The 22,262-nt window shown below is 41.0% G+C and overlaps 2 protein-coding genes across 2 annotated transcripts; both read right to left on the bottom strand.

Annotated features, from left to right (window-relative positions):
• Positions 1–5,663: 5,663 nt before the first annotated feature.
• Positions 5,664–17,636, bottom strand: nomo (nodal modulator). The gene is made up of 31 exons (XM_079552812.1): positions 17,426–17,636; positions 16,860–16,949; positions 16,726–16,771; positions 16,555–16,655; positions 16,369–16,475; positions 16,210–16,282; positions 15,021–15,173; positions 14,672–14,809; positions 14,497–14,586; positions 14,307–14,412; positions 14,075–14,225; positions 13,820–13,997; positions 13,580–13,721; positions 13,311–13,442; positions 12,590–12,726; positions 12,412–12,499; positions 12,153–12,216; positions 11,945–12,040; positions 10,801–11,019; positions 10,636–10,718; positions 10,358–10,517; positions 9,812–9,938; positions 9,273–9,386; positions 9,057–9,184; positions 8,848–8,989; positions 8,619–8,702; positions 8,044–8,154; positions 7,860–7,961; positions 7,664–7,783; positions 7,493–7,585; positions 5,664–7,396 (listed from the first exon to the last, which is right to left on the bottom strand). The coding sequence occupies exons 1-31, from the start codon at positions 17,579–17,581 to the stop codon at positions 7,265–7,267; spliced, it is 3,663 nt and encodes a 1,220-aa protein (XP_079408938.1). The 5' UTR covers positions 17,582–17,636; the 3' UTR covers positions 5,664–7,264.
• Positions 17,637–17,772: 136 nt separating this feature from the next.
• On the bottom strand, positions 17,773–22,161 carry tmc7 (transmembrane channel like 7). The gene is made up of 16 exons (XM_079553986.1): positions 21,984–22,161; positions 21,345–21,597; positions 21,118–21,266; positions 20,880–21,035; positions 20,714–20,799; positions 20,481–20,626; positions 20,261–20,408; positions 19,988–20,170; positions 19,760–19,905; positions 19,564–19,678; positions 19,375–19,472; positions 19,103–19,286; positions 18,873–19,003; positions 18,637–18,792; positions 18,482–18,560; positions 17,773–18,399 (listed from the first exon to the last, which is right to left on the bottom strand). Exons 1-16 carry the CDS (start codon positions 21,997–21,999, stop codon positions 18,208–18,210), a joined length of 2,238 nt encoding a protein of 745 aa, XP_079410112.1. The 5' UTR covers positions 22,000–22,161; the 3' UTR covers positions 17,773–18,207.
• Positions 22,162–22,262: the final 101 nt, after the last annotated feature.

Raw genomic sequence — 22,262 nt, 5'->3', positions numbered from 1 at the left:
AGGTGTAAACCTAAACTTTAGAGCCTGTTTGGTCGTGCTTTTGGTCTTGATCTTGACCTGGTGATACATGGTGTGAAAAGTTTGATCAAACATTACAAGGCCTATTGCAATTTACAGCAATAAGCTTTAAACCAAGACAAAAATCTCAGTAAAACAGCTTCAATGTATGGTCATGTCACTGCTTAATAACAGTTTGTATAATGTTAGCATAAACCGGGGGATGCATGTTTTCTACAAGCCTAAAACCATTGACGGTATATAAACTAAAGGCCTGGGGCTAACCATGTTGTTGCATGTAATCCACAGACAGGCCAACCTCAGATTTACAAAAAGAGCTGTGGAGATTCACAAAGCAAACAAGTATTTTCTCTTCTGTTTACTCACCAAGCACGTGAATATGGAGGGTGTTACAGTAACATCCCTGGTTCCTACAGGCTCACCTGTTTGTCACTCCCACTAGTGGTGCCATAAAGAATTACATTTAAAATCACATGTTGGAGTTTGCGTTGTTAATTACCACGTTTTATTTTTTTTTTAGACCTAGCCAACCAATGCACTCCTTTCACCCTACAATTTGCCTTTTGATTGAACAATGCTTTAGTAAAACAAAAGTGAATTAGTTATTGAATTGAATTATTATGTAGGCTAGTTTCAGTAAATGCAGCAAAATTACCCTTTAACAAAGTCAAACCAACAGTCTGTTAAAACACACATTTTTGACTAGTCCTCCTCATCCATAGACTCGAATGTTGTGATGTCACCAAAACATAGCTGTTCTGCTAAAAAAATAACATTATTTTTATTAAAAGCTGCACAAGTGAAATCCCGGGCCTAACAAATATGTTCACTTTTCAGTGTTTTCTTCATGTACAAAAGACTGCCCACACAAAATGACCATCTTAACATAAGATTCACTTTGTGTCAGTGCAGCTTCCTCAGGCCAACCAATGGGCCTTGATGAGGAGAGTTGCTGGCTTTAACTCTCCAGTTTGCAGAAGAATGTGAGCTGCCTTTTGATTAGAAAAAGCCAAACCCACAATCATGTAACTGTGCAAGTCACCAAGTCCAAATAATACTGTATAGGCCTTATTATCAACTCTTATGCCACTGCATGCCTTTGTCGCTATGTCCTTGACTAAACCCACAGAAATGGCAAAAGTATGATAAAAACTATTTGATTCATAAATAAAACATAAAAGAACTTCTCTCCGGTAATGCATTGCTAAACTCCAAAGAGGCTTGAAGGGTCATGTGTGAGGGGTATCATTATTAATCTTTAATGGAGTAATAATAGTGGTACTTATAGGTACTTATTGTGGTACTTACAGTGGTGCCAATGGTGGTACTTACAGTGGAAATTCTAGGTGCTTATGGTGGTACTTACAGTGGTAAAGACTAGTAATAATAGTGGTACTTCTAGGCACTTATTGTGGTACTTACAGTGGTGCTTATGGTGGTACTTACAGCGGTAATTCTAGGTACTTATTGTGGTCCTTAAAGGATACTATAGTGAGAATTACAAGGTATGTACTTCTAGAAACAGTGGTGACTCTTAGTAATGAAGGTTGTACTTCTTGTTTTCCCTATTGTTGTTTTATGTTGTTTTATAGTCACACAATCCTAGAAATTACTTCTGTTTGTAGAAGTACCTCATTTACTACCTATGAATTGCTGCTGTAGTATCCTTGAATTACCAGTAAGTACCATAGTAAATAGAAGTACAACCTTCATTACTAAGAGTTACCCCTGTATCTCTTAGTAATGAGAGATACAGTGGTAACTCTGTGACCCCCTAACCCCAATTACTAGTAATTACCACTTTTAGTGCCACAGTAAGTACCACAGTCATTGCTAGTAATTACCACTGTAAGTACCACGGACTTACCGGCCCGTAATGTAAAGTGTTACCGAGTAACATTTTCTATACATACCATTAAACATTGAACATTTATGGTATTTCTCAAGTGTTTTACTGATTAATTGTAAAACATTATAGTCAAATTACAAGCTCACTCTGCATGAATACAGTTGATGCACCCCTTAAACTTCTTCACAGAGAAAGTCATTTCGTTTGCCATTCTTTTCCTCTTTCTCAACACGACTTTGCTCAAGGACAGCTCAGTAGTGATGAACTTCCCACATCTCTACACATACACACACAGCCAGCGCTCCTGTCTCTCCTCCTCTTTGGTCAGGCTCCGGTGACCATACAGATGACAGTATAGACTCGGGCACCAGTGTATCGGAACCGTGAGCTGAGGAGAGCAATGAGAGAGGACAGTGAGATACAGGACAAAATGAAATGGATAGACTGAGAGAAAGAGTCCATTTTAGAAGCACGATAGCAGTCCTTTTATCACAATGTCTGCCAACTCACATCCCCCAGAGCCGAACGGGGCGCTAACCGTGGGGAGACCTTGATGAAAGGCAAGTAGGGGCAAATACTTATATATATTTTTTTACTTCAGATAGTTTTCAGGTGGGCATAAAAGGCAGATTAGTAGGTTGGATTGGGTAGAAAAGAACCAAACCTCCTATATAAAGTTGACTCAATGTCATAGAGATGTCATATCATATTTTAGCACCTACTTAACTCCAGCCCCTTTTATCCAGATAGACCTCACCAGGCCAAGAAAATTCACCTCGCCAGCCTGGTACTTTAACAGAGGCAAGGATACCGAACAGCCGGTGGCCATGGTCAGCGTGTTCATAGATGAGATTTCTTGCAGGCAGAGGATTAGAAGACAGAGAGCTGGTGTAGGGCTCAACCTTGCACCTCTGGGAACTAAGTACAGGGGGCTCACAGTGCAGCGGATGTGTCCTTAATGTCAAACACACACCGAGTAAAAAGAGCTTTGACCGACACTGTTGCCCTCAGAGTGGAGCAAGGACAAGGAAATAATGGCGGATTTTACAAGGCACTTAACAGTAAAAGGCAATTCGTACAGAGGAGAACACAGGAGCAGCATTACAAAACAGCATTAGTGGTCATTTTTAAACTCATCACACATCCCCATATCCTCCTATATATGATGAAGTATAAAGTGCACATATATTCTTTTAAGCATTGCATTATGCCCAGATTTCCATGCCCATATACACATATTTAACAAACAAACTCACTGCTAAGATGAGGGGGCAGTGGCACTCACAAAACTACCGGTATATTTCTCACCATTTCATTTTGTGTCACCTTGAGAGATTTATAATGCATTAGTCCAGGGGCTGCACAAAACAATATTGCCAAATTATTGCACTATTAGGAGATGCAATATCCATAGTACAAGAAGCCACAATATATCGCAATTGTCTAACTGAACACATCCTAAACAAAAACAAAAAAAATAAAAAACAAAAATAAAAAACAAAAAATCTGTTTTGCCGATGGCTTTCCTTTTGTTTGGGTCTGATTTTGTATTTTTTTTTAAGACTTGTTTTGACACAATTTGAAGAAAAAAACGAATTTCCTACATTTTTTGTATAATTGTTGTAATATTAATTAATGGGATGTACAGTGTTGAAATTGCTTAATAAAACCATTTGCTCATTTTTTTAAAACAGTTATCAAATATACATGTTGATCCTAATAAGGCTTCGAGAAGCTTTAGAGTTTCATGCATCATTCATTCACCTCACCTCACTGTGGCCACAGCTGCCCTGGGGTAGGCTGGTGGAAGCAAGGTAAGTTTGTGTCCCCTCAGCCCCTCCGAGTCCGACCACCACTACTCACTCACAAACACCATGCATACTTGCAAAAGGAAGTGCATCACCCAAGGACACAACAACGGCATGCACAAGTTGGAGCCACAATATGGATAGTGGATGAATGCTTTAACCACTGACAAAATGTGGACTAAAATGACATCCTGTATTCCCTTGGGTCATGCCCCTAAACTAAACCAAGTTATGTGCTTCACTGTCCATTTGAATAGGCCTCATGGGTATAAAATTGCCCGTAACAGAATAAATTTCAAAGGCTGTCCGACCTTCTCTGCTCTCTGTGATTACATTTAGAGCAGGAGCAGCCGCCTCAGCTCTCGCTGCATTCAGGGAACTGGAAGTGGGTCTGGGGTTTCATAAAAAGGTGACATGACACACCTCTCTCACCCCGATAGAAAGTGGCGCAGGGAGTCCGTCTGGGTCGGATCTCCTCGCACGCCGACTAGAGCACCCACAAAGAGCTGCAGTAGATACTATTACACTTCATACTCACCGCTGCTGCCCGTCTTGTCATCATTTCCTATGAATATTTAATTCCACTTTCCTCTCCTCCTGCATTCTCATCAAGTGGCTGGTAATAATGTGCCACAGAAGGTCCCAACTGTCTCACCCCTCCCTCTGTGCCATGACTGCTGTCCCGGGCAATGCTTTATGACTGCTAGGGGTGACTCAGGCAGGCCAGCACGCCACTAGAATGTGGGGTGACACGAGGGTTATGTCAGGTGAAAATGCATGTAAATACAGACGGCACATGGAAAGGCTTTACTGAGGGAAGACTTCATGTGATAGTGCCAATGCAACTGATCAAAAATTACATGTGTAAAATATGTACTGTATGGTAAATGAAAATGTAAGCATTAAGCAAAGTTACAACATCCATCTTGATCTACAGTAGATGTTTGTGTGGTGACTGTCCAGCATATTCATAACTCTGGTGATGAAGATAAAGAGTAAATGTCAATTGATGCCATGTTGTGCACAGAAAGTAACCAAATTGGACTTATCATCAAGCTTCTATAAATGCAGAAGGCCTTTGGCAAGCTATTTCACTTGAAAGTTATGTACATTTCTCTTAAAATAGGAATATTTGCCTTTCAGTAGGTGAGTAAAATAATTTGCACTTACAACAGGGCGACGGTGGCACAGGTGGTAGAGCGGGTCGTCTTGTAATCAGAAGGTCGTGGGTTCGAATCCCAGCACAAAATGCACATTCATGTCCTTGGGCAACACACTTCACCCTACTTGCCTCCAGTGTATGCGTACATTGTGTATGAATGGGTAAGTGGTTCCTCACTGTAAAGCGCTTTGAGCCTAGTAAAGGTAGAAAAGTGCTATTTAAGTTGAGACCATAAGACAATATTGTCATTTTGTATTAATATTTGGTTTAATACTAGAAAGCACATGCCAGCTGTTGGAAGCTGTATATATATATATAAATAAATAATTCAGTAATAATCTCTTATAAAAATAACTTTTTGTGTGTGTGGAATGGGCTGCAGACGTGTGGTCGTGGCTCAAGAATAGTAGTTTAGTTTCAGCAGTACAGTTCATTCCACAAACCTGTATTTTCTAAAACTCTGTGCGCGTCGCTTTAACACATAAAAGCTGTTATGTGAAGGGTGTAAAGACAAAGGTAACACATAAGATAAAGTATCAAAGTGTCAACAACAAATCAATGCATGATAATAATCCCTTTCGGGAGGCTGTGCAAGAAAATCTCAGGTTCCTTAAAGGTGAGAAATCTCAGAGCTTTAAACATCACACAAACATCGTCTCCTTGTTTCATAACGGTTGCTGCTTACAGTATTAGAGCGTATGGAAACACATAACTTGTGCTGTTTTATTGTAAATATATATGCCTAGTGCTTGAATCTGTATGGACATTCATGAAAATGTTGCACTGCCCCCTAGAGGCAGATGCATTAAAGACAACATGATCTCCTTGCACGTTTTATTCTTTATCTTACAAATTAACAGATTTGGACCAAACAGCAATTAAAGCCCTCCCCTTCCTCCAACTCGGCTCAAACGGGACCATCTCGGCTAATAACTTTCATGTCAGTCAATAATCAGAGTCGGTCTCATCTCAGTTTGAAAATCTGCCGCAAATGAGAACACATAAATTAAATACAAAAAGTAATTGGGGTCTGTTAATTTCACAGTGCCATATTTCGTTCAGGGATAAAACAATGTCAATTCTATTTCTGCTTTGTCATTTGGTTATGACAGAGCAAGCCAAAATCTTCCATTCAAACAGCTCATGACAAATATACATAAAAAAAATCACGCATTAACAAAATGGTATACAAAGTCAGCTCAAAATTAATTACAAAATTAATAAATTATTAGTATCCCATTTCTATACAGTACTATGCAAAAGTATTAAAGCTAAATATGAGCTTGGGTTATTGTTGTTATATAAATGTGCCAATTATTAGGATCCATTGTATCGTACGTAACTGATGTCAAGGAAAAGGCATCACTTTATTGCTGCATCTTTGAGTCTGGGCACCATTTTACCATCTGAGGGCAGCACCAGTGCTTTTGCGAAATTTTACACTGGCACTATTTCATGGACATTGACCGATTTCTTGGCTGAAAAGACTTTGAAAAAAGAAAAAAAAATCCCATCTAAAACTTTTGCACACTACTGTAGAGCTACTTAAACCCCGTCACTCTACCCCAATGAACCAAAAATCATCTCACACAAGTAATCTCCAGCACCCAATGCACTATCATCAACACACCACTTTCCGGAGCTTAATGCGGTAAAGTGACACATAGCCAACCTCATGCGTCACCCCTGACAGCTTATAAAATCCTATTATAAGTGGAGTGCATTACAGTAACAAGTGGGTGTTTCACAAAAGCATTGACTGACAAGGGTACAGGGCACAGAGCGGGAGGTGGACGGCCATTTTGGCTGTCCATCAAACCGCCACTGTTAACAGCTACAGGATCTCCATTTGGTAATGTCTCAACATCCTTTAAATAAAAATAGGAGCCCTGGATATGCAGTGGTGACTCGCTAACAGGTGGCATTATTTATCTTTCCTAAACATTGTTGTTGGACTAGCCTACAAATCAGTGCAATGCTGTACATTTTTCTGACTTCACTAAAATGGTTCAAGTATAAACGAGTCTTGGGTTTGGCTGACGAGGCTGTGGTTAAAAATGGACCTTGAAGTAACTATAACAATAAACCCTTTGCCAGCTCTGAGGCTAAGGGCCCAGCTAGTGCAGTACCATCTACGGAGCCAAGTTTCCATTCATTTTCCCAAAAGCCTGTCAAGTAGGCAGGTCAAGTAGCGATATGGTTACTACTGTCTAAATTGTTGTATTGTATCCATCTTCGTGAGTTACCAAACAGCTGATTAGTTTCCATAATACTTTTAAACTCTTAACATTTCCGAGCAGACAATGAGAAAAATGAATGGAAAATTGACCTCCTGCAGTCCCCGCTCACTGCTGCGCTCCATTGTTTTAGGTGATCGTGAACAAGTATACAAATGCGTTTTTGAGGTCACTGAGGTTGTTGCTGTGATCATGTGCGTCTAGATTTTGGTCTTTTTGCCTGACGCTTGGCTTCGTCCACAGCCGCGTTGTCTCCACTGGTCTGGGCCATGCTCCGCACTCCCTGGATACGGTTCACGAACTGGAGTAGGAGAGGGATGACCTGACGAGGCAAGGTTATTGTCAGCGTTTATTCTCGTGTGTACATCCTTCTTGACAAAATACCATAGATAAAGAAGAACTAATAAATAAACAGTACCTTTTCGTGATTGTATGCCGCTAAGAGAAGAAGCAAAGTCAAAGGCAGAGCGATGTAGGAGCCTTGGGCAACATCTTGGTCAGGCACTTTACGCTGAAGCAGAAAAAGTAAATCAGGTTCCTTTACCTCTTTCACTGTCCGTTTTGGTAAAGTACAAAGCATGCGTCTTACAGTGGGGTTGAAGGTGAGAGTGATGTGCTTGTGGTACCCAGAGGAGGAGAAGGACACCTGGGGCAGAGTGAAGTCATACTGGGAGCGCGACAGCGTGGAGAACAGCATCAGCACATAGTTCTGCAGCGGGAGAGAACATGGAAGTGGGAAAAACTCAACACTGCAACTTTAAAATAGTGCACCACCTGATGTTTACCTCTCCATCTCTGTCCAGAGGAGGGAAGTGGAAGAAGAGAGACTGCCCCAAAGACACACTGTTGATTGGATTGTCCAAGTTGTCACTCTTGTACAGTTTTACCTGCACAATAATTCAGAAGGTGTAAAATGTCACAAAGTTTAAAAAATACAAGTGACTATGCTCAAAACTTAATTTGTCTTACCGAGAGCGTTGAGAGATGTTCAGGAGATGTGACAACATTTCCACTGAGGTCAAACTGATTGATTTGTCTAAAGGCAATAATGTTGACCCCTTCAATGTCACTGCTGCCGACCTGAGTGGAAAACAAACTTTTAATTCCAAAGGGGAACAAAGCTCAGGGTCACATAGTGTGATAATAACAGGGAATTAAGTGGAATTATTGCATTTTTGCAGACGCACTAAAAAGATTAGGGCCTGCACTTTTCCGACAAGGCAAATTATGAAGTGAGAGGTGAAACCTTGCAATGGGATTATCTGCGCTTTTGTTCAGAGTATGAAAAGAACTCATGTGATAAGGTTGCTGATAAGTCATAATCACAGGGTTCACGGAGTTACTATAACAATTCAATTACAAAGCTCCCCATGCCTCTCCGAGGGATTTAACAACTCTGCCACAGTAGGCCAATTTACAAAGAGTAACCTCCACAAACACAAGGACAATAAATGTTCATTTGTCTATACGATAGTGTTCATTTATTCTGACATTCTGTGGAGAAACGTAACCTTGTTTTAGCAAAAGAGACTAGATGTGTTTACCTCGATTGCTCTGTGCTGAGGCAGCGCTCTCTCGATGTGGTCGTTGCCTTCAGCTCGCAATTGGATGAGATATTTACAGCCCGGCTAAGGATAAGAAAGCAGTTTAAGTTAATTTATCCCAAGCCTTTTCCCCTTCAAAAAATGTATTGAAATATCAATATAAAGTACTGCAGTGAAGCTATGCCTCATGTTGGCCACTGTTTCTGATATATAGTGTTTAGCTCCTCACCAGCAGCCCCCGGAGCCTGAAGCGTCCCTCCTCATCAGTGACTGTGTCCTCGCTGTAGAGACTGCAGTCTCCCTGTCCCACCGCCTCCACAGCAACATCCCTTTCTGCATCTCCGCTCAAAGACAGCACTGCTCCATAACAGCTGTAAAGATCAAAAATGCCACAGATAAGTCAATATAGTTCATATATTTTTCGTTTAAGTAATTTACCTGTAAGCCGTCTTAATGCCGATGATATCGATGCTGAGGTTTTGACCTTCTTCCACAGTGATCATCTGAGAGGTGGGATCAAATCGAAACTCCTTCATCATGGGTTTGAAGTAGTATTGACCAGGACTCTATTGACAAGAATAAGACACTTTTTAGAACCATAGGGAAGAATACATAACTAGATATTTCAATACGCAGAGAGGGCACTGAGCCTACCAGGTTATTAAAGGTCAGAAGGCCAGTGTCCTGGGTCAATAGATTTGACCGAAACTGCCCCCCGCTCAGAGAGAGGAGGACACCAGAGAGGGGCAGGCCGTCCTCTGACTGGATCTGCAGAAAAAAAGCAGTAAAACTCAAACCATGTAAACAAAACAACAGAACCAAAATGCTCCGGCCCAAATAACAAAAGAGACAGCCAACGAAGGCACAAAACAAAAACAAGGCAACAATAAAGCGCAAAAGACTTTCCTCCCATCAGCATGTGAAAAGGAAAGCCAAACGCTGTCAGGATCTCATGAGATAATTACGAATCCTTTTAACATAGGAACAATAGCCACCCCAGGCAGCAGACAGAAAAACAAAGTGAGCCATCTTTCATTAGAAATACAAACTTCTAATAATTAAAAGATGATTATAAAAGGGTGCCATTAAGCATTTTTATTGTGTCAGCTCACATTACTAAAATCACAAAGAGCAGAGCAAACAAAGATAAATAAAACTTTGATAAACAATGTTAGGTGCTTTTCTGTATGTACCTTAAAAGTGACCCCTGCGAGAGCAAACGCCTTAAAATCCCCCTGTGTCCCTTCCACTGGACTCAGGACAAAGCCCTCTTTACTGGCGGTGATGTCATAGAGACGGTCACTGTGTAGCGGACCCACACTGGAACGAGACGTACAGTTATTGGAGCTGCATCCACTATTCAGGTTAACTGTGGCTATTAACATATTCAGCTAATTTGGTAAATGTAATCTGGTCTGTACAGTGATTCTTGCACAGGCATATCAATAATACATTCTGTGATTTTGAGTAAAAATACGGTAATTATAAGTATTTTCCAACGTGAGGTAGTTTGCATTTTTCATTAATCTGGCAACAATTTCATAGAAAACCTCAAAGTATAATCTACTACAAAAATCTCTAACCAGATAATTGCTAAAGAAAAGTCATTAGTTGCAACCCTAATAATACAAACTAATAAAAAGTATTGTATTGTTATCATTTTATTCTATAGAAATAAAGGGTAAACTATGTCGAAGTTTTTAAGTTGCAAAGAAGTGAATGAGATGTATGAAACAAACCTGTAAGCTCCATTCTCATTAGTGGCCACAGTGATGAGAGGCATCGTGGTTCCTCTCTCAGTGATTGAAATCTCAACCCCCTGTAGTTCGGGTGACACTTTGCCCTCGAGGAAGAGACCCGCTCGACCGGCAATGTCCACCAAGCGCCCTGGGCACGACTCTAAACACAGGTCAATCACAATCAAAACCTACTCCACTAAGCAACAACTGCTGTTGCAAATAAAGTTTTGATGTTACTCTACAAACGGTAAAATGGTGTTCATGACGGGAATATTTACCTCCAGTGATAGTGGCCTCTACCTCGGGAGGGTAAAAGAGCAGTTCCTTTGAAGACGGAGTCACTGTAACTTTCTCTCCAGCTCTTTACAACAATAAAGTAAGATAACAATGTGATGTGTTATATACGTATTGACATGCTTTCCAAAGAGGCTACAGACACCAACCTGGCCCAATAAGAAAACTCATAGTGAAATGGTCCTGTCAGTTCATCTGCCTTCTCCTGTATGGGTGGACTGTCATCTTTGGCCCCGCCTTCCTCCTCGGCACGGCGCTCTCGTTCCTGGCGACGCAGCTGAATTTCTTGCAGTTGTTGCTCCAGTCTCTGCTCCTGCAGGCTGCGCAGCGGACCCAACACCAGGGCAGGCTCGCTCTCGATAGACGACCTGTCGGATCAAACGGAACATTCCAGGTTACACAGGAGCAAGTAATCAAACGTCAAAGATACGAAACAGGCTCTGAAAGATCAGAGCGCCCACAATGCCATTATTGCATTGAGCAAGTACAAAGCAAGTACTTGCATAGCGCTTTTCAAGATACTCCAAAGGAACTAGTAGACGCAGTTATTAAAATGTGGTTTAGAAGAGGTGGATTTTGAGGGATGTTTTGAAGGAAGTGAGTGAGGATGAGTCTCTGATGCTTTGGGCAGTGAGTTCCAAAGTTTTTTCCTTTCATAGTCCATAAGACAACACAGTCAACATAAATACATTTAAAGGTGCACTATGCAACTTTTAATGTGAAATAAAAGTTTATATTTGTGTGTATTTGACCTTGTAATGACCCAGAGGCTGTATGAGTGGTCAGAATGGTGTGGTTTTTGCATAAAAAGTTGCATAATGCACAAAAAGACACAGCTTTCTTTCCATTTTTGGGGTGTTAATAGTTTCACTTCCTTATTGGACACTGACAGGAAGTGACATAGAAAGAGGCAAACAATTTTAAACTTTTGCCGTGCCGACCATGTGATCAATGGGAAATGATTGAGTCAAACTGCTCTTGAACTTTATCTATGTCAAAATGCATGTACAAAAAACAAAACAAAAAACATTCATTAAATTGCTGCTTCACTGAAATAAAATGAGAATTATTACTTGCAACTGATCCAACTAAGTATCAAAGGGTCATACACACTTTGAATTAAAAAAAAATAAAAATCTTTATAGCAGGAGACTGGAATTCACTCACATGGGGGAAACATATTTTGTGCTCATATTCAGTATTTTTCGTTTGCTCAGTTCATAAAAATCTTCTTATTTGGTACAATTCATAACAAACACTGGTCTATCTCCATGGTATTCTGAGTGCTCTTACTTGATGGTCACTGTGACGTCCATGATTTTGTCCGTGGTGATGAGGCCGGTCATGTGATGCCGCACAGCTGTCAGGGTAAGGATGCTGGGTGCAGAGCTGCAGGACATGAACAAAAAAGGAAATATTAAAAAAAAAAAAAAAAACAGCGCATGTTGAAAAGGGAAAGCATGACTGTGTATTAGTGAACCAGCAGCTAGCTCACACTTACGTATCATAGGTGTAGAAGTCCTGCTCGAACTGGTGGCACGAGCGAGGGGTGACTTTGTAAACACCTGGACAAGTCATTTACAGTTGATTAATTACTTTGCCCCAGTTTTATATTTAGGTAAGGCTGACACAGACCTTTTGGCTCTAATGCTGTTCTCTAACTATGCACAGGGGAACAGTGGGTACGCTAGCATCTATCCCACTGTATGTAAATCCCCTCTCTGTTCAGACTAATGAGGGGTCAGGGAAATGGACCTCACCCGGTTTGGAGAGGCAGAAACGGTTGACTCCTTTCGAAAGGTTGTACACGCCCACGTTCTCGGGTTTAGTCCCATCTTGGAAGAACTCCTGCAGATTACATTTTCTTTTTCATTATAAATTATTAAAATACAGATTGGAGTATACAAAATGAACAAAAGAAATGCCACAGATACTGACCAGAGTAATCGCATGTGACAGAGAGCAGCGCAGGATGTAACCGATCTGCCTGAACTCCACTCCCAACACGTCCGAGTCCAAAACCTCCACCTCCATGGACTTGTGTTTCCAGCACCACTCCTCGTGAGAAATGCCCACTGATCGAGAACAACAAATAGAAGCCGTATGATATTATTATGAAAGATTGTGTAAAAAATCTGGGAAAGCAAACTCAACAGACTGTGCGCATCCAAGAGAGTTTGAGCAACAGCAGGCACTGAAACGCTGGCTAAACATTTGCTTTCTTCAACTAATTACATTTTGGAAAAAAAAAAGGGAAATTGGTAGAGTAAAGCTGCAGAGAGAGATTAAGAAAAAAACAACTGCCAAACAGAAAAGAACTGCCACATTATGTTGCCTTTATGCAAAAAAAAAAAAAAACGGTTGAAATGGGTACCTCAGCATTTAAATTTCGTATTTTAATCTTTGAATTCAAGCTTTCACTTTTAGCTAAAAGCATTCTAGCACAATACAGAACTGCTCAGAACGAGGCCAGTGATAAAAAAAATGTGGAGTTGGTGTTTTTTCTATGACAATACAAAACACAGCAGGAATACAAAATTGAGCAGCAAACCAGCGAGAATAAAGTGAAAGAATGATTTTGACAAGGGAATGTTTGTTTGAACATGGATAGAAGCTCAATCAAGTAAATTCTGCCTGATGTGTCTCCTCTAAGTCTTACCTTTATATTTTCCAGGCAGAATGTTGTCAAAGGAGAAGCTGAGAACATCACTGCTGCCTGATAAAGCCACACTCCTCCTCTCCCCCTGACGACTCACTGGCTGAAGAGTCACGGCAAAGTCATCACAAGACGCTGATGGGAGGACAATTCAAAAAGGCCATTAACAATGAAAGAAAAAAAAACATAAAAGGAGTTGTGCTAGTAATATCAAGCAGCACTTTGTACAGCATATTTGACTTGTTAAACTCTACTTTGTTAATTAATAATACCTAAGCAGTAGACCTTTCCAGAGACAGAGGCCATGAATTGTGTGAACAGGAGGTCAGTGAGGGGTCGGTCCACCAGGGAAACCTCCAGGGCATGAGGCTGCAGAGCCAGCCCGGCTTTCACCTCTGCCTCAGGAAGTGACACCTGAGTGCACAACGGAAACGTGATTAATTATTAAACTGTCATGTTGCTCTTTGTATTCTGCATGATTGTGAATAATAAACTCCAGCCTGGTTCCGCACATGAACGCTGTAGTCTCCGGGTTTGGCCTGAAAGCAAAAGCTCCCCTGAGGATCAGAGTCGATGGTGCGGCTGCCTGCTCTGTCTTGACCTTGCTGTGTCAGGGTGACCTTATAGCGACCTTGCTGCTTCATGCCCTCAGGCAGGCGACTGATTGAAATCTGACCACAGACGCTAAATCTGGTGGGGGAAAAAAAAAAAAAGATGATTTAATGTGTATAGGTTTCTTAACATTACACAGCATCGGGCAAACATACCCTCCGGTGATAATATCTGGAAGCTGAGGTGTGTTTGGGGCAATCTTTACAGTGATGGGCTCAAAGTACATGAGCTCTTTGTTTACACGAATTGTATAGGCACCAGCAGTCATATTTTCCAGTCTGAAAGAACCGTCCTCCTTTGTTATGACTGAAAACACAAAACCACAAAACTTAAACAACTTGTGGTTTGTTAAATCTAAAAATCACATTAAAACAGACAAATACTAACCTTTAATTTGGTTGTTGAGTGACACCGTAGCATCTGGCACACCCTCCCCAGCGACACTGTTCAGGACTCGTCCGGTCACAGAGAACCCCATCACACGGAAGATTGGCTTTTGAGCGCACACACACACAATAAATTCAAGGTGATTTGCAAAAGACTTCTGGAAAATAAATGGTTAGGGATGTATTTTTACCTCTAGCTTCAAACTGTTATGCTCAACTTTGAAATTCAGTCTTGAAGGAGCAACATCAAAAGTTATCCTTTCTCCTCTGTAGAAAGGCACCTTAAAATGGGGTACACAACATTAAATTTGCATAACATCATTCGAATTGGCCTTGGTGATGTTTAACTTTTCTAAGACAGCATACCACAGTGTAGTCTCCACTGGCCAGTGAGGGAAACGTGAATGTGCCATCTTCTTTAGACAAAGCACTGCACATATAAACCAAGGAACTGTCCCCAGACTCAGCCCCGGTCACTGGTGACATGTTACAACCACTGATGTCCTGATGTTCACACAAAACAAAGGACATCATAAATCAACTTTGGAAAAACATAAAAAATCATTTGAATAACAAAAAATCACTTTGCCAAACGTTCAGAAGTTATTATTGTTATTAGAGGGTCTTCATTTCTGTATGTTTTGCACATTGATGTACTTCTCATTCAGCATAAAACAGTGGAGTAGGTTTGACTCCGTGGTTAAAACATAAATACCTCTTTCTTGACTGTGGCTGAGTACAGTAGGAAGGTGACCTCTTTCATGGGCTCTCCATCACTGCGCACCTCCCCCGAGACGTCATACCCTCCCACCACCAGAGGTGCAGTGGCAGGAGCATTGGCATTAGAAACATGAACTGATGTTGTACTCTGTGAAAAAAACAAAGCAAGTTAAGCACAGTTAAAAACAACATTGTCAGCGTGTGGGCGATTTGCCAAAAAACAATAGCACCATTTTCTTAGAGCCTGCACTGCAGATTTACAGTACATCACCTTTAATGCTATCTGCAGCTTCAGAAAGGACACACCTCACTGTGATTGGTGAGGCGTCGCACTTTGCAAGGCTGAGCTACAAGAGTGCGTGGGGAAAACTGTCATTGTTTGCACTAAACAGAAACGGCATGGGAGTGCAGCGGCCCTTGTGCTTCATAGAAAGAAGGTTCTGGGTTCAATCCCCTGGTGAGGTCTTTCTGTGAAGAGTTTGCATGTTAGATACTCCGCTTTCCCCTTCCCAATCCCGTCAGACCTTGGAAGCTAAGCAGGGAAGGGTCTGGTAGGACTTGGATGGGAGACCGTTTGGGAACACCAGGAAGCCTAGCGAATGTAGAGAGTGAGTGAGTGAGTGGTGGTGGTCGGAGGGGCCGATGGCACAGACTGGTTACCTCGCTTCCGTCAGTCTACCCCAGGGCAGTTCTGGCTACAATAGTAGCTTACCACCACCGAGTATGGAGTGGATGAATAGTGCAATGTAAAGCGTCTTTGAGTGTCCAGAAAAGCGCTATATAAAACCAATGCATCATTATTATTATTATTATTAAATACACCAGGACGAATGAAGATGGATGAATGAATGAATAAATGAATGAGAGTGTGTTTGAGAGAGCAAGAGTGGGACAACGGATGGAAATTAGCCTAAGGCTACAATCCGGTGTGGCGTGTTTAGATGCACGAGTACCATGTATGTTCATTAACATTCACTGTCCCGACCAGACAAAACAAAACAAAACAAAAAATCACACAAAACTGGATCACAATAACAATTTTTTTCCAAATTGGCAGATCAACTCAGAAATCAGATCATGATTCGATTATTGTCATAACGCCCAACCCTAACTTTGATTATTGCTGGGTTTTTAGGTAATATGTGGCATAGAAAATAAATAAATAAATAATAAATAAAACAAACCTGCTCAAGAGTCCAAGAGGGATGTGAAGCTGTGATATCATAGCCTCCAGGAAGTACTTTGAAAAAGACATATCTGTATAGAAAAACATTATAAAATGAGAAAATATGTAAAAGCAAAAAGCACAAAGAATATTGTTGTGATGAAGTATAGCTACGTACTTTCCTCCAGGCTGTGTAACCACACTCTGAAGCTTGTCTCCTGTTCCTGTCTGAGACAGAGTGACCTCCACACCTGCTGGGCCCAGCAGATGACCCTTACTCAAAACCTGATTGAATAAAAAATGTAAGACAAAAAAATTAACCCCCAGATTAAAGCCATTTAAACAATGATTCAGGATAACTCACCGTTCCGGATACTGAGAAACCAGTAAAAACAAAGTTAATATCCTCCTCTTTGGTACAGATGTCATTCACACCATCTATATGAAGGTCAACTGATGTGGGCTCTGTTGAAAGGGCAGATTGAATAATTGTGTTAATGAGTTAAGTCCAAAGTGATGACACTAGTGGACTTACCAAAGCTCCAACCAAGAGGAGGCTCGATCTTCAAAACAAAATCCCCCTGTGCCAAGGGAATAAACAGGTCATTTGGGGATAACAGATCATAAATTACTTGAATAACTATTAAATGCGTGATTTTTTTTTTTTACCTTGTCATAAAGTGGGATCATGAAGTACCCATTGATCGGAGCACAGTCTGTTTGATACTTCAAAGACCCTTGTTTAGTGTAGAGTTTAATCTGTGAAGAATAAAAACTCAGTACTTAACATGATATATTCATAAATTATATATTATGACTGACTAAACTGTCCAACTAAAACCTGACAGCTATCACTACCAGGCAGAATAGTCTCTTCGCTCAATTTGGCGAAGTGGTTAATCCTAAAGCCCCTGTGAATGAAGGGGATTAGTCCATCCCATAGTCCCACCTCATGCTGACGCTTCACATTCTCCATTCTAAACAGGTATGTTTTGTTTTTAATAAACATAATACTTCGTCCATCATATTGTATCAAATATGCACATTTTGCAAAGATACAGTTGTCACTTGCTTAAAACTGGAAATATCTCAATTACAAGGTTGTTATAAAGAAACGTTTTTGTGACCAACATCCGTCTCTTTGGTCGTTTCATTCAAACTGTCATTCATTTCTCAATCGTTAGCTTGAGGAAATCTGAGCTAGCAGCTAGCTCACCGGATATTTGCACTCTCACCTCGATTAAGGAATAGTTTATCTCTACGTCGGACTTCACAAATCCCCCACATGCAACCACAATGTCATCCGAAGATGCCGTCAAGAACTGTGAATATATAATGCCAAATATAATCCAAAGCGTTCCCATATCTGCGCGGATAGTGATTCTGAACATTTTGGCTGACGGGTCTCTGAGCCTCTGCAGCACGCTCACGCTGCCTCCGGTTCCACACTAGCTGTCAGTGCAGCTACAGCGCTGCGACGCAGCGACCTCTACAGCTTTGGAAGTAGTACTGCAGGGTGTGGATGAAATTAAATCAAAACGTGAAAAAAATTACGCTTTTGCATTTATTCTTGCTTGAACAGTTCCAAGTAAAAAGCACTCAATAGAATATAAAAAAAACAACAGTTACAAAAAACAAACAGGAAAAAAGGTTACTTGAATATATATTACACTAGATTCACTCAAAATGAAAGTGTTAAATGACTCAAACAACTGAGCATGAGATTGTGGCTACAGGGAACAGTAACAGCCACACAACATAAATACATAAGATGCAGTTTTGATACAGAAAAGTGCACAGATAGTGTTTTTTGCGTCAGTAGTATTTCAAAGTACCCTTCTCAGAAGGAAGATATGACAATGTACAAGCCAGAATAAACACAGTGACACGATATTGCCATCATTATTTTTGTTTAAAATCCACATAATACATCAATGGCTGCCTGCTTTTGATTGTTCTCTTGGATCCTGTGAGAACAATCTTATCTCTAGGTATAGTGAACCTACTATTTCACTTTCTACACATGTGTGGATGAGTCAGGGGGAGAATTCGCCAGGAAAAGTCCTTCATTGAAGTTATTAGCAAAGCTGGTGTGGTAGCTGGGGCTCCTGGTCACACGGGTCTGGGAGCGGGAACCTGGTGATTTGACGGGAGACGACCTCTGAGCCTGGCAGAGTTTCTGTATCAGGAAACGCTTGTCTCGTCCCTCCTAATAACATGATTAAAACATTTTGTTTTGCTTGAGTTGACAGATGTAAAGTTGAACAGTGTACTTGTTTATCTCAACCTACCATTACTAACTGGTCTCTCAGTTGATCTATAACTCTTTTGTATGCTCCAGCGAGTGCAATAACATAGAACATCGCCAGACTGCAAGCAAAAAAACAATAGATGCTAAGCAATTATGGGTAATCATGAATGATCAACCTCACGATTTGAAACATACCAGGTAAAAACAAACAGGCACACAGCAAAGGCCTCTGATGAGAGTGCGTACAGAAGTGTTTTAACTTCGTTGGGCAACTGGGATATTGTATGAGGAAGAACTTCCCAGGACGTGTTGTAACTAACAAATGGTCCACAAGCTTGTGAACAGTTTATTCTGAGAGACAAAAAACATAAATCATTACTTCACCTGGAATAAAAGCAATAAACAACAATATCTATGATCAGATTACTTACTGTGCTACACTAACAATGACTGGGAGACAGGCCAAAGCAAGACCTATTAGCAGGACGCCCAGGAAAAAGAAATTGGAACTAGAGGCTCTGAAAGGACGGGTGGCCGGGCGGCAGTTGTTCATAAGTGACACCTAACAACAAGACACAGCCAATCTCACACGTTATTCTTGATTTAATACATTTGCTGCAGGTCACAAACTAATGTGACCTGTAAAAAAACATGAATTCACCTTTTTGATGTAGAAAATGAAGAAGTATTTTATGGTGCAGATTGCAGGCAGCATCGGAGAGTAGAAGGTCCCGATCCAGCAGATTGTCTGACCATAAACTATTTCCAAAACGTTTTGAGGGATTGCAAACTCCTGCTGGCCCACCCACTTAGCGAGGCCACAGTCGCAGTGCTGCACTATAAGCCTAGATAAGAACAAGAAAGAAGTTCCGTAAACATTAGGTTTCCATAAGGGATTACATTTCTGTTAACCTGAGCAAAACACCAACTTACTTTCGGGGAAACTCAACAAAGACGGTGACAGCAAAAATGATGATGAAGTCAAATATGGCAAGTTTGTACATTTCCTGACCAACACGCGTCTCCCAACACTAAAAACAAAAAATATGACAGGAAAACTAAATCATGCGCAAATGTTTTTTTCTTTTTAAAACACAGGCAACTTTAACTACGATGGCTTACCGAATAAAGGACATGGTTGTAGCCACAAATACAGGGATCCGTGTTACATTTAGTGATTTGAGACCAGAGAGAGAATAGCAAAACTCCAATACTCGTCAAGCGCATAAAGACGCACCTGTAAATGAATACAAAAACGAATAAAATGATGTGGCTTCATCATCATCTGTGAATTACTGAGTTTAAAGAAAGAAAGTACCTCATGAGAGTGAAGCGAATCTCAAAGGCTGGTGAATAGTCCTCAAAATTGATGATTACCGAAAAGAGGAGTGGAGTGATGCAGTTTGCCAGTGTAATGACAATTGATGGTAAATATTCATAAATGAGGTCCACGATAAAGTTTTCCTGTTTAAAAGTAAAAATAAAAACAACAACTTTAAGAACAAGGTTAAAATGCATTAAAATGGGGGAATAAATACAATCATACCTTTTTATTATCCATCTGGGCTTTCTGAGAAAATATAGTGGCTACATAAATGCTATAGAAGCAGGCAGCGAGGACCCCAATGACAAAAAGATTCAGTATGAAACGTATGACGTAAATGCGACATTTCTCCCTTTGAGTGCGGTCGGCGATTTTTTGTTTAATTCTCTCCTCCTCCAAGTCGGTCTACATAATAAAAAGAAAGAAAGAAAGAAAGAAAGCACCTTTTAGTTGACGCTTCAGTTGTAAAAGGAGAAAACGAAATGCAAAATTGACCTTGAGCTCATAAAGAAGACTGCTCCTCTTGAGCTTAGCGGCACTTTCATTGGTGATGCAGAAATCCCATCCAGCGAAAATCTTGTTACAGAAACTTTGAAATCGGTCCTCATCTTGAACCAGGTTACGCTTGAACCCTGTGGCAGATCTTTAGGAAATAAGACAAACAGCTATTAGGTAAGGTTTACAGAGTTTATCCGACATTCAGTTCTTTCATTACCTTTTGACAATCCAGATGAGGCTAAGAACAAGATAAGCTATCGTCACCAATAAATAGGCGAGTGGTACGTTATAGGTAAACTTGGGGAAGATGATTTTATCCACTCTATAGAAACCATAGAAAAGGTAGGTCCTTTCCAGAAAACCCTGTAAATGCAGGAAAAAGGTCATAAGCTGCGAGACACAACGACCAAATTTATAAGAAAGAGAGGAAACAAAAAGTCAAATGCTTACTCCTCCAGACAGCAGATCTGTAATGTGCTCATGAAAAATGACAAGGCCTCGACGAGCACTAATTGGATACTGACTACAAACACTACCTGTACACAAGAAAGTAGCCAAGAATTAAAACCTTTGAAATGAAACACACAGAAGTCACTCTGAAATGAAAAATGCGGACCGTCAGATTGGTTGTAGGTGGTGTTTGCTGAAGTGTGTGAGCTTATGATGATGGGCAGTATGACGAAGCCGAACATGAGCAGAAAAATGATGAAGTTGAGAAGGACCAGGAAACGTAAAAAGGAAAAGTAAGACAGGATCCCAGTTCCGAACATCCCTAAAAATGAAGCAGACCATAACACAATTAAAAATGTAACAACATAAAAAAACACCACTGAATAGGCTCTACCCTCTCTCACCCTCGATCGCGTGGATGTCCCCTCTCCAGAGCTTAAGGGAGCTCATCCACTCATGTGTATCTTCTCTTAGCCTCTTCAGGTAGCGGCTGGTGTTCTCTCTCCACTGGCTCCAGCTGCTCAGCTTTCCAGCCTCCACCAGCCTCTGTTTCCTGGCAGGCACAGAGAAAATCCATTCATCTCGTTAATCGTTTTGACTATTTGGAATCGCAGTAAGAACAAAGAGCTACATTTCTCTGCGTTTGTCCTGCATGCACTTGGAGAGCTCTCGGACAGCTCTTTGCTCGGTCTTCTGATTGTCCTCATGTCTGCTGACAGTGCTCCACTTCCCACTGCTGGATGAGCCGATCCGCCCTCGGGAGCTGCTTCTCCGTTTGGGCCCACTGGATGAGGACTTCCTGCGGTACAGTAAGGACTGGTAACTGGGCAGCTGGTCCAGGAGGGGGTTACTGGCCACCCTCCCACTGCGGTCAGTGAAAAATACTACAAAGAGAAAACAATACATAAATCAAACCGAAATAAGTAGAAAGAACATGCACACAACATTAGACTGCACACTGGCCTCTCAAAACGTGTGTTTGCAATTAATATAAACACATTTGTTTTATGTTCACCAACGTAAATATAGAGTCAAGCAAGGCAAAACATTAAAAAACAATGTTATTTTGTAGACAGCATGGATGACAACATAATCCAGGGGGAAAAAAACTGCACCCTTCCATGTTGGTAGTGAGCAGTCTGTTGGAATTTAGAAGCTAGCCTGCTTGCTATCTTTGCCCGAAGTACAGACTTTGGCAAGTTTCTTTAGTTAGTTACAGTAAATAAACAATATCTAGGACAATGGAGGTTAGATAACGTTGCTACATTACCAGAATCGACCTCCATCGCCACTGTTTAGATCTGCTTTTAAGGTTGAGGTGCTCTTCGACAAACTGGGAGTTTCTCTCCAGTTGTCGGGAACAAAACAGAGCCAACTTCCTGGATATGGATTCACGTTACAGACACTTCACTCAACCGCCAGGGGGCGCTGTTTCTGCGCAGCTGGAATGGCTACTGTTTCCCAGGTCCTCTTCACATGGGGCGCCTTTTAATGAGTTTACTAAACAAATGAGTCTCTAAAGGCAAACACCACCATTGTAAAGATTTAT

This window comes from Gobius niger (genome assembly GCF_951799975.1).
Source record: "Gobius niger genome assembly, chromosome: 3".
NCBI classification, from domain to species: domain Eukaryota; kingdom Metazoa; phylum Chordata; class Actinopteri; order Gobiiformes; family Gobiidae; genus Gobius; species Gobius niger.
The sequence above is the reverse complement of the archived record's forward strand: the minus strand, read 5'-3'. Positions and strand labels throughout refer to the sequence as shown.

Coding starts and splice junctions, on each gene's coding strand:
- nomo (XM_079552812.1), bottom strand. CDS start 17,581: ATGTTCAGAATCACTATCCGCGCAGATATGGGAACGCTTTGGATTATA. Junction 16,772..16,859: donor TGATCCCACTTTATGACAAG/GTAAAAAAAAAA, acceptor CCCTTGGCACAG/GGGGATTTTGTTTTGAAGAT. Junction 12,500..12,589: donor TGTCACATGCGATTACTCTG/GTCAGTATCTGT, acceptor TGTAATCTGCAG/GAGTTCTTCCAAGATGGGAC.
- tmc7 (XM_079553986.1), bottom strand. Junction 21,036..21,117: donor GGACATCCACGCGATCGAGG/GTGAGAGAGGGT, acceptor CTTCATTTTTAG/GGATGTTCGGAACTGGGATC. Junction 20,171..20,260: donor GTCTTCTTTATGAGCTCAAG/GTCAATTTTGCA, acceptor TTTATTATGTAG/ACCGACTTGGAGGAGGAGAG.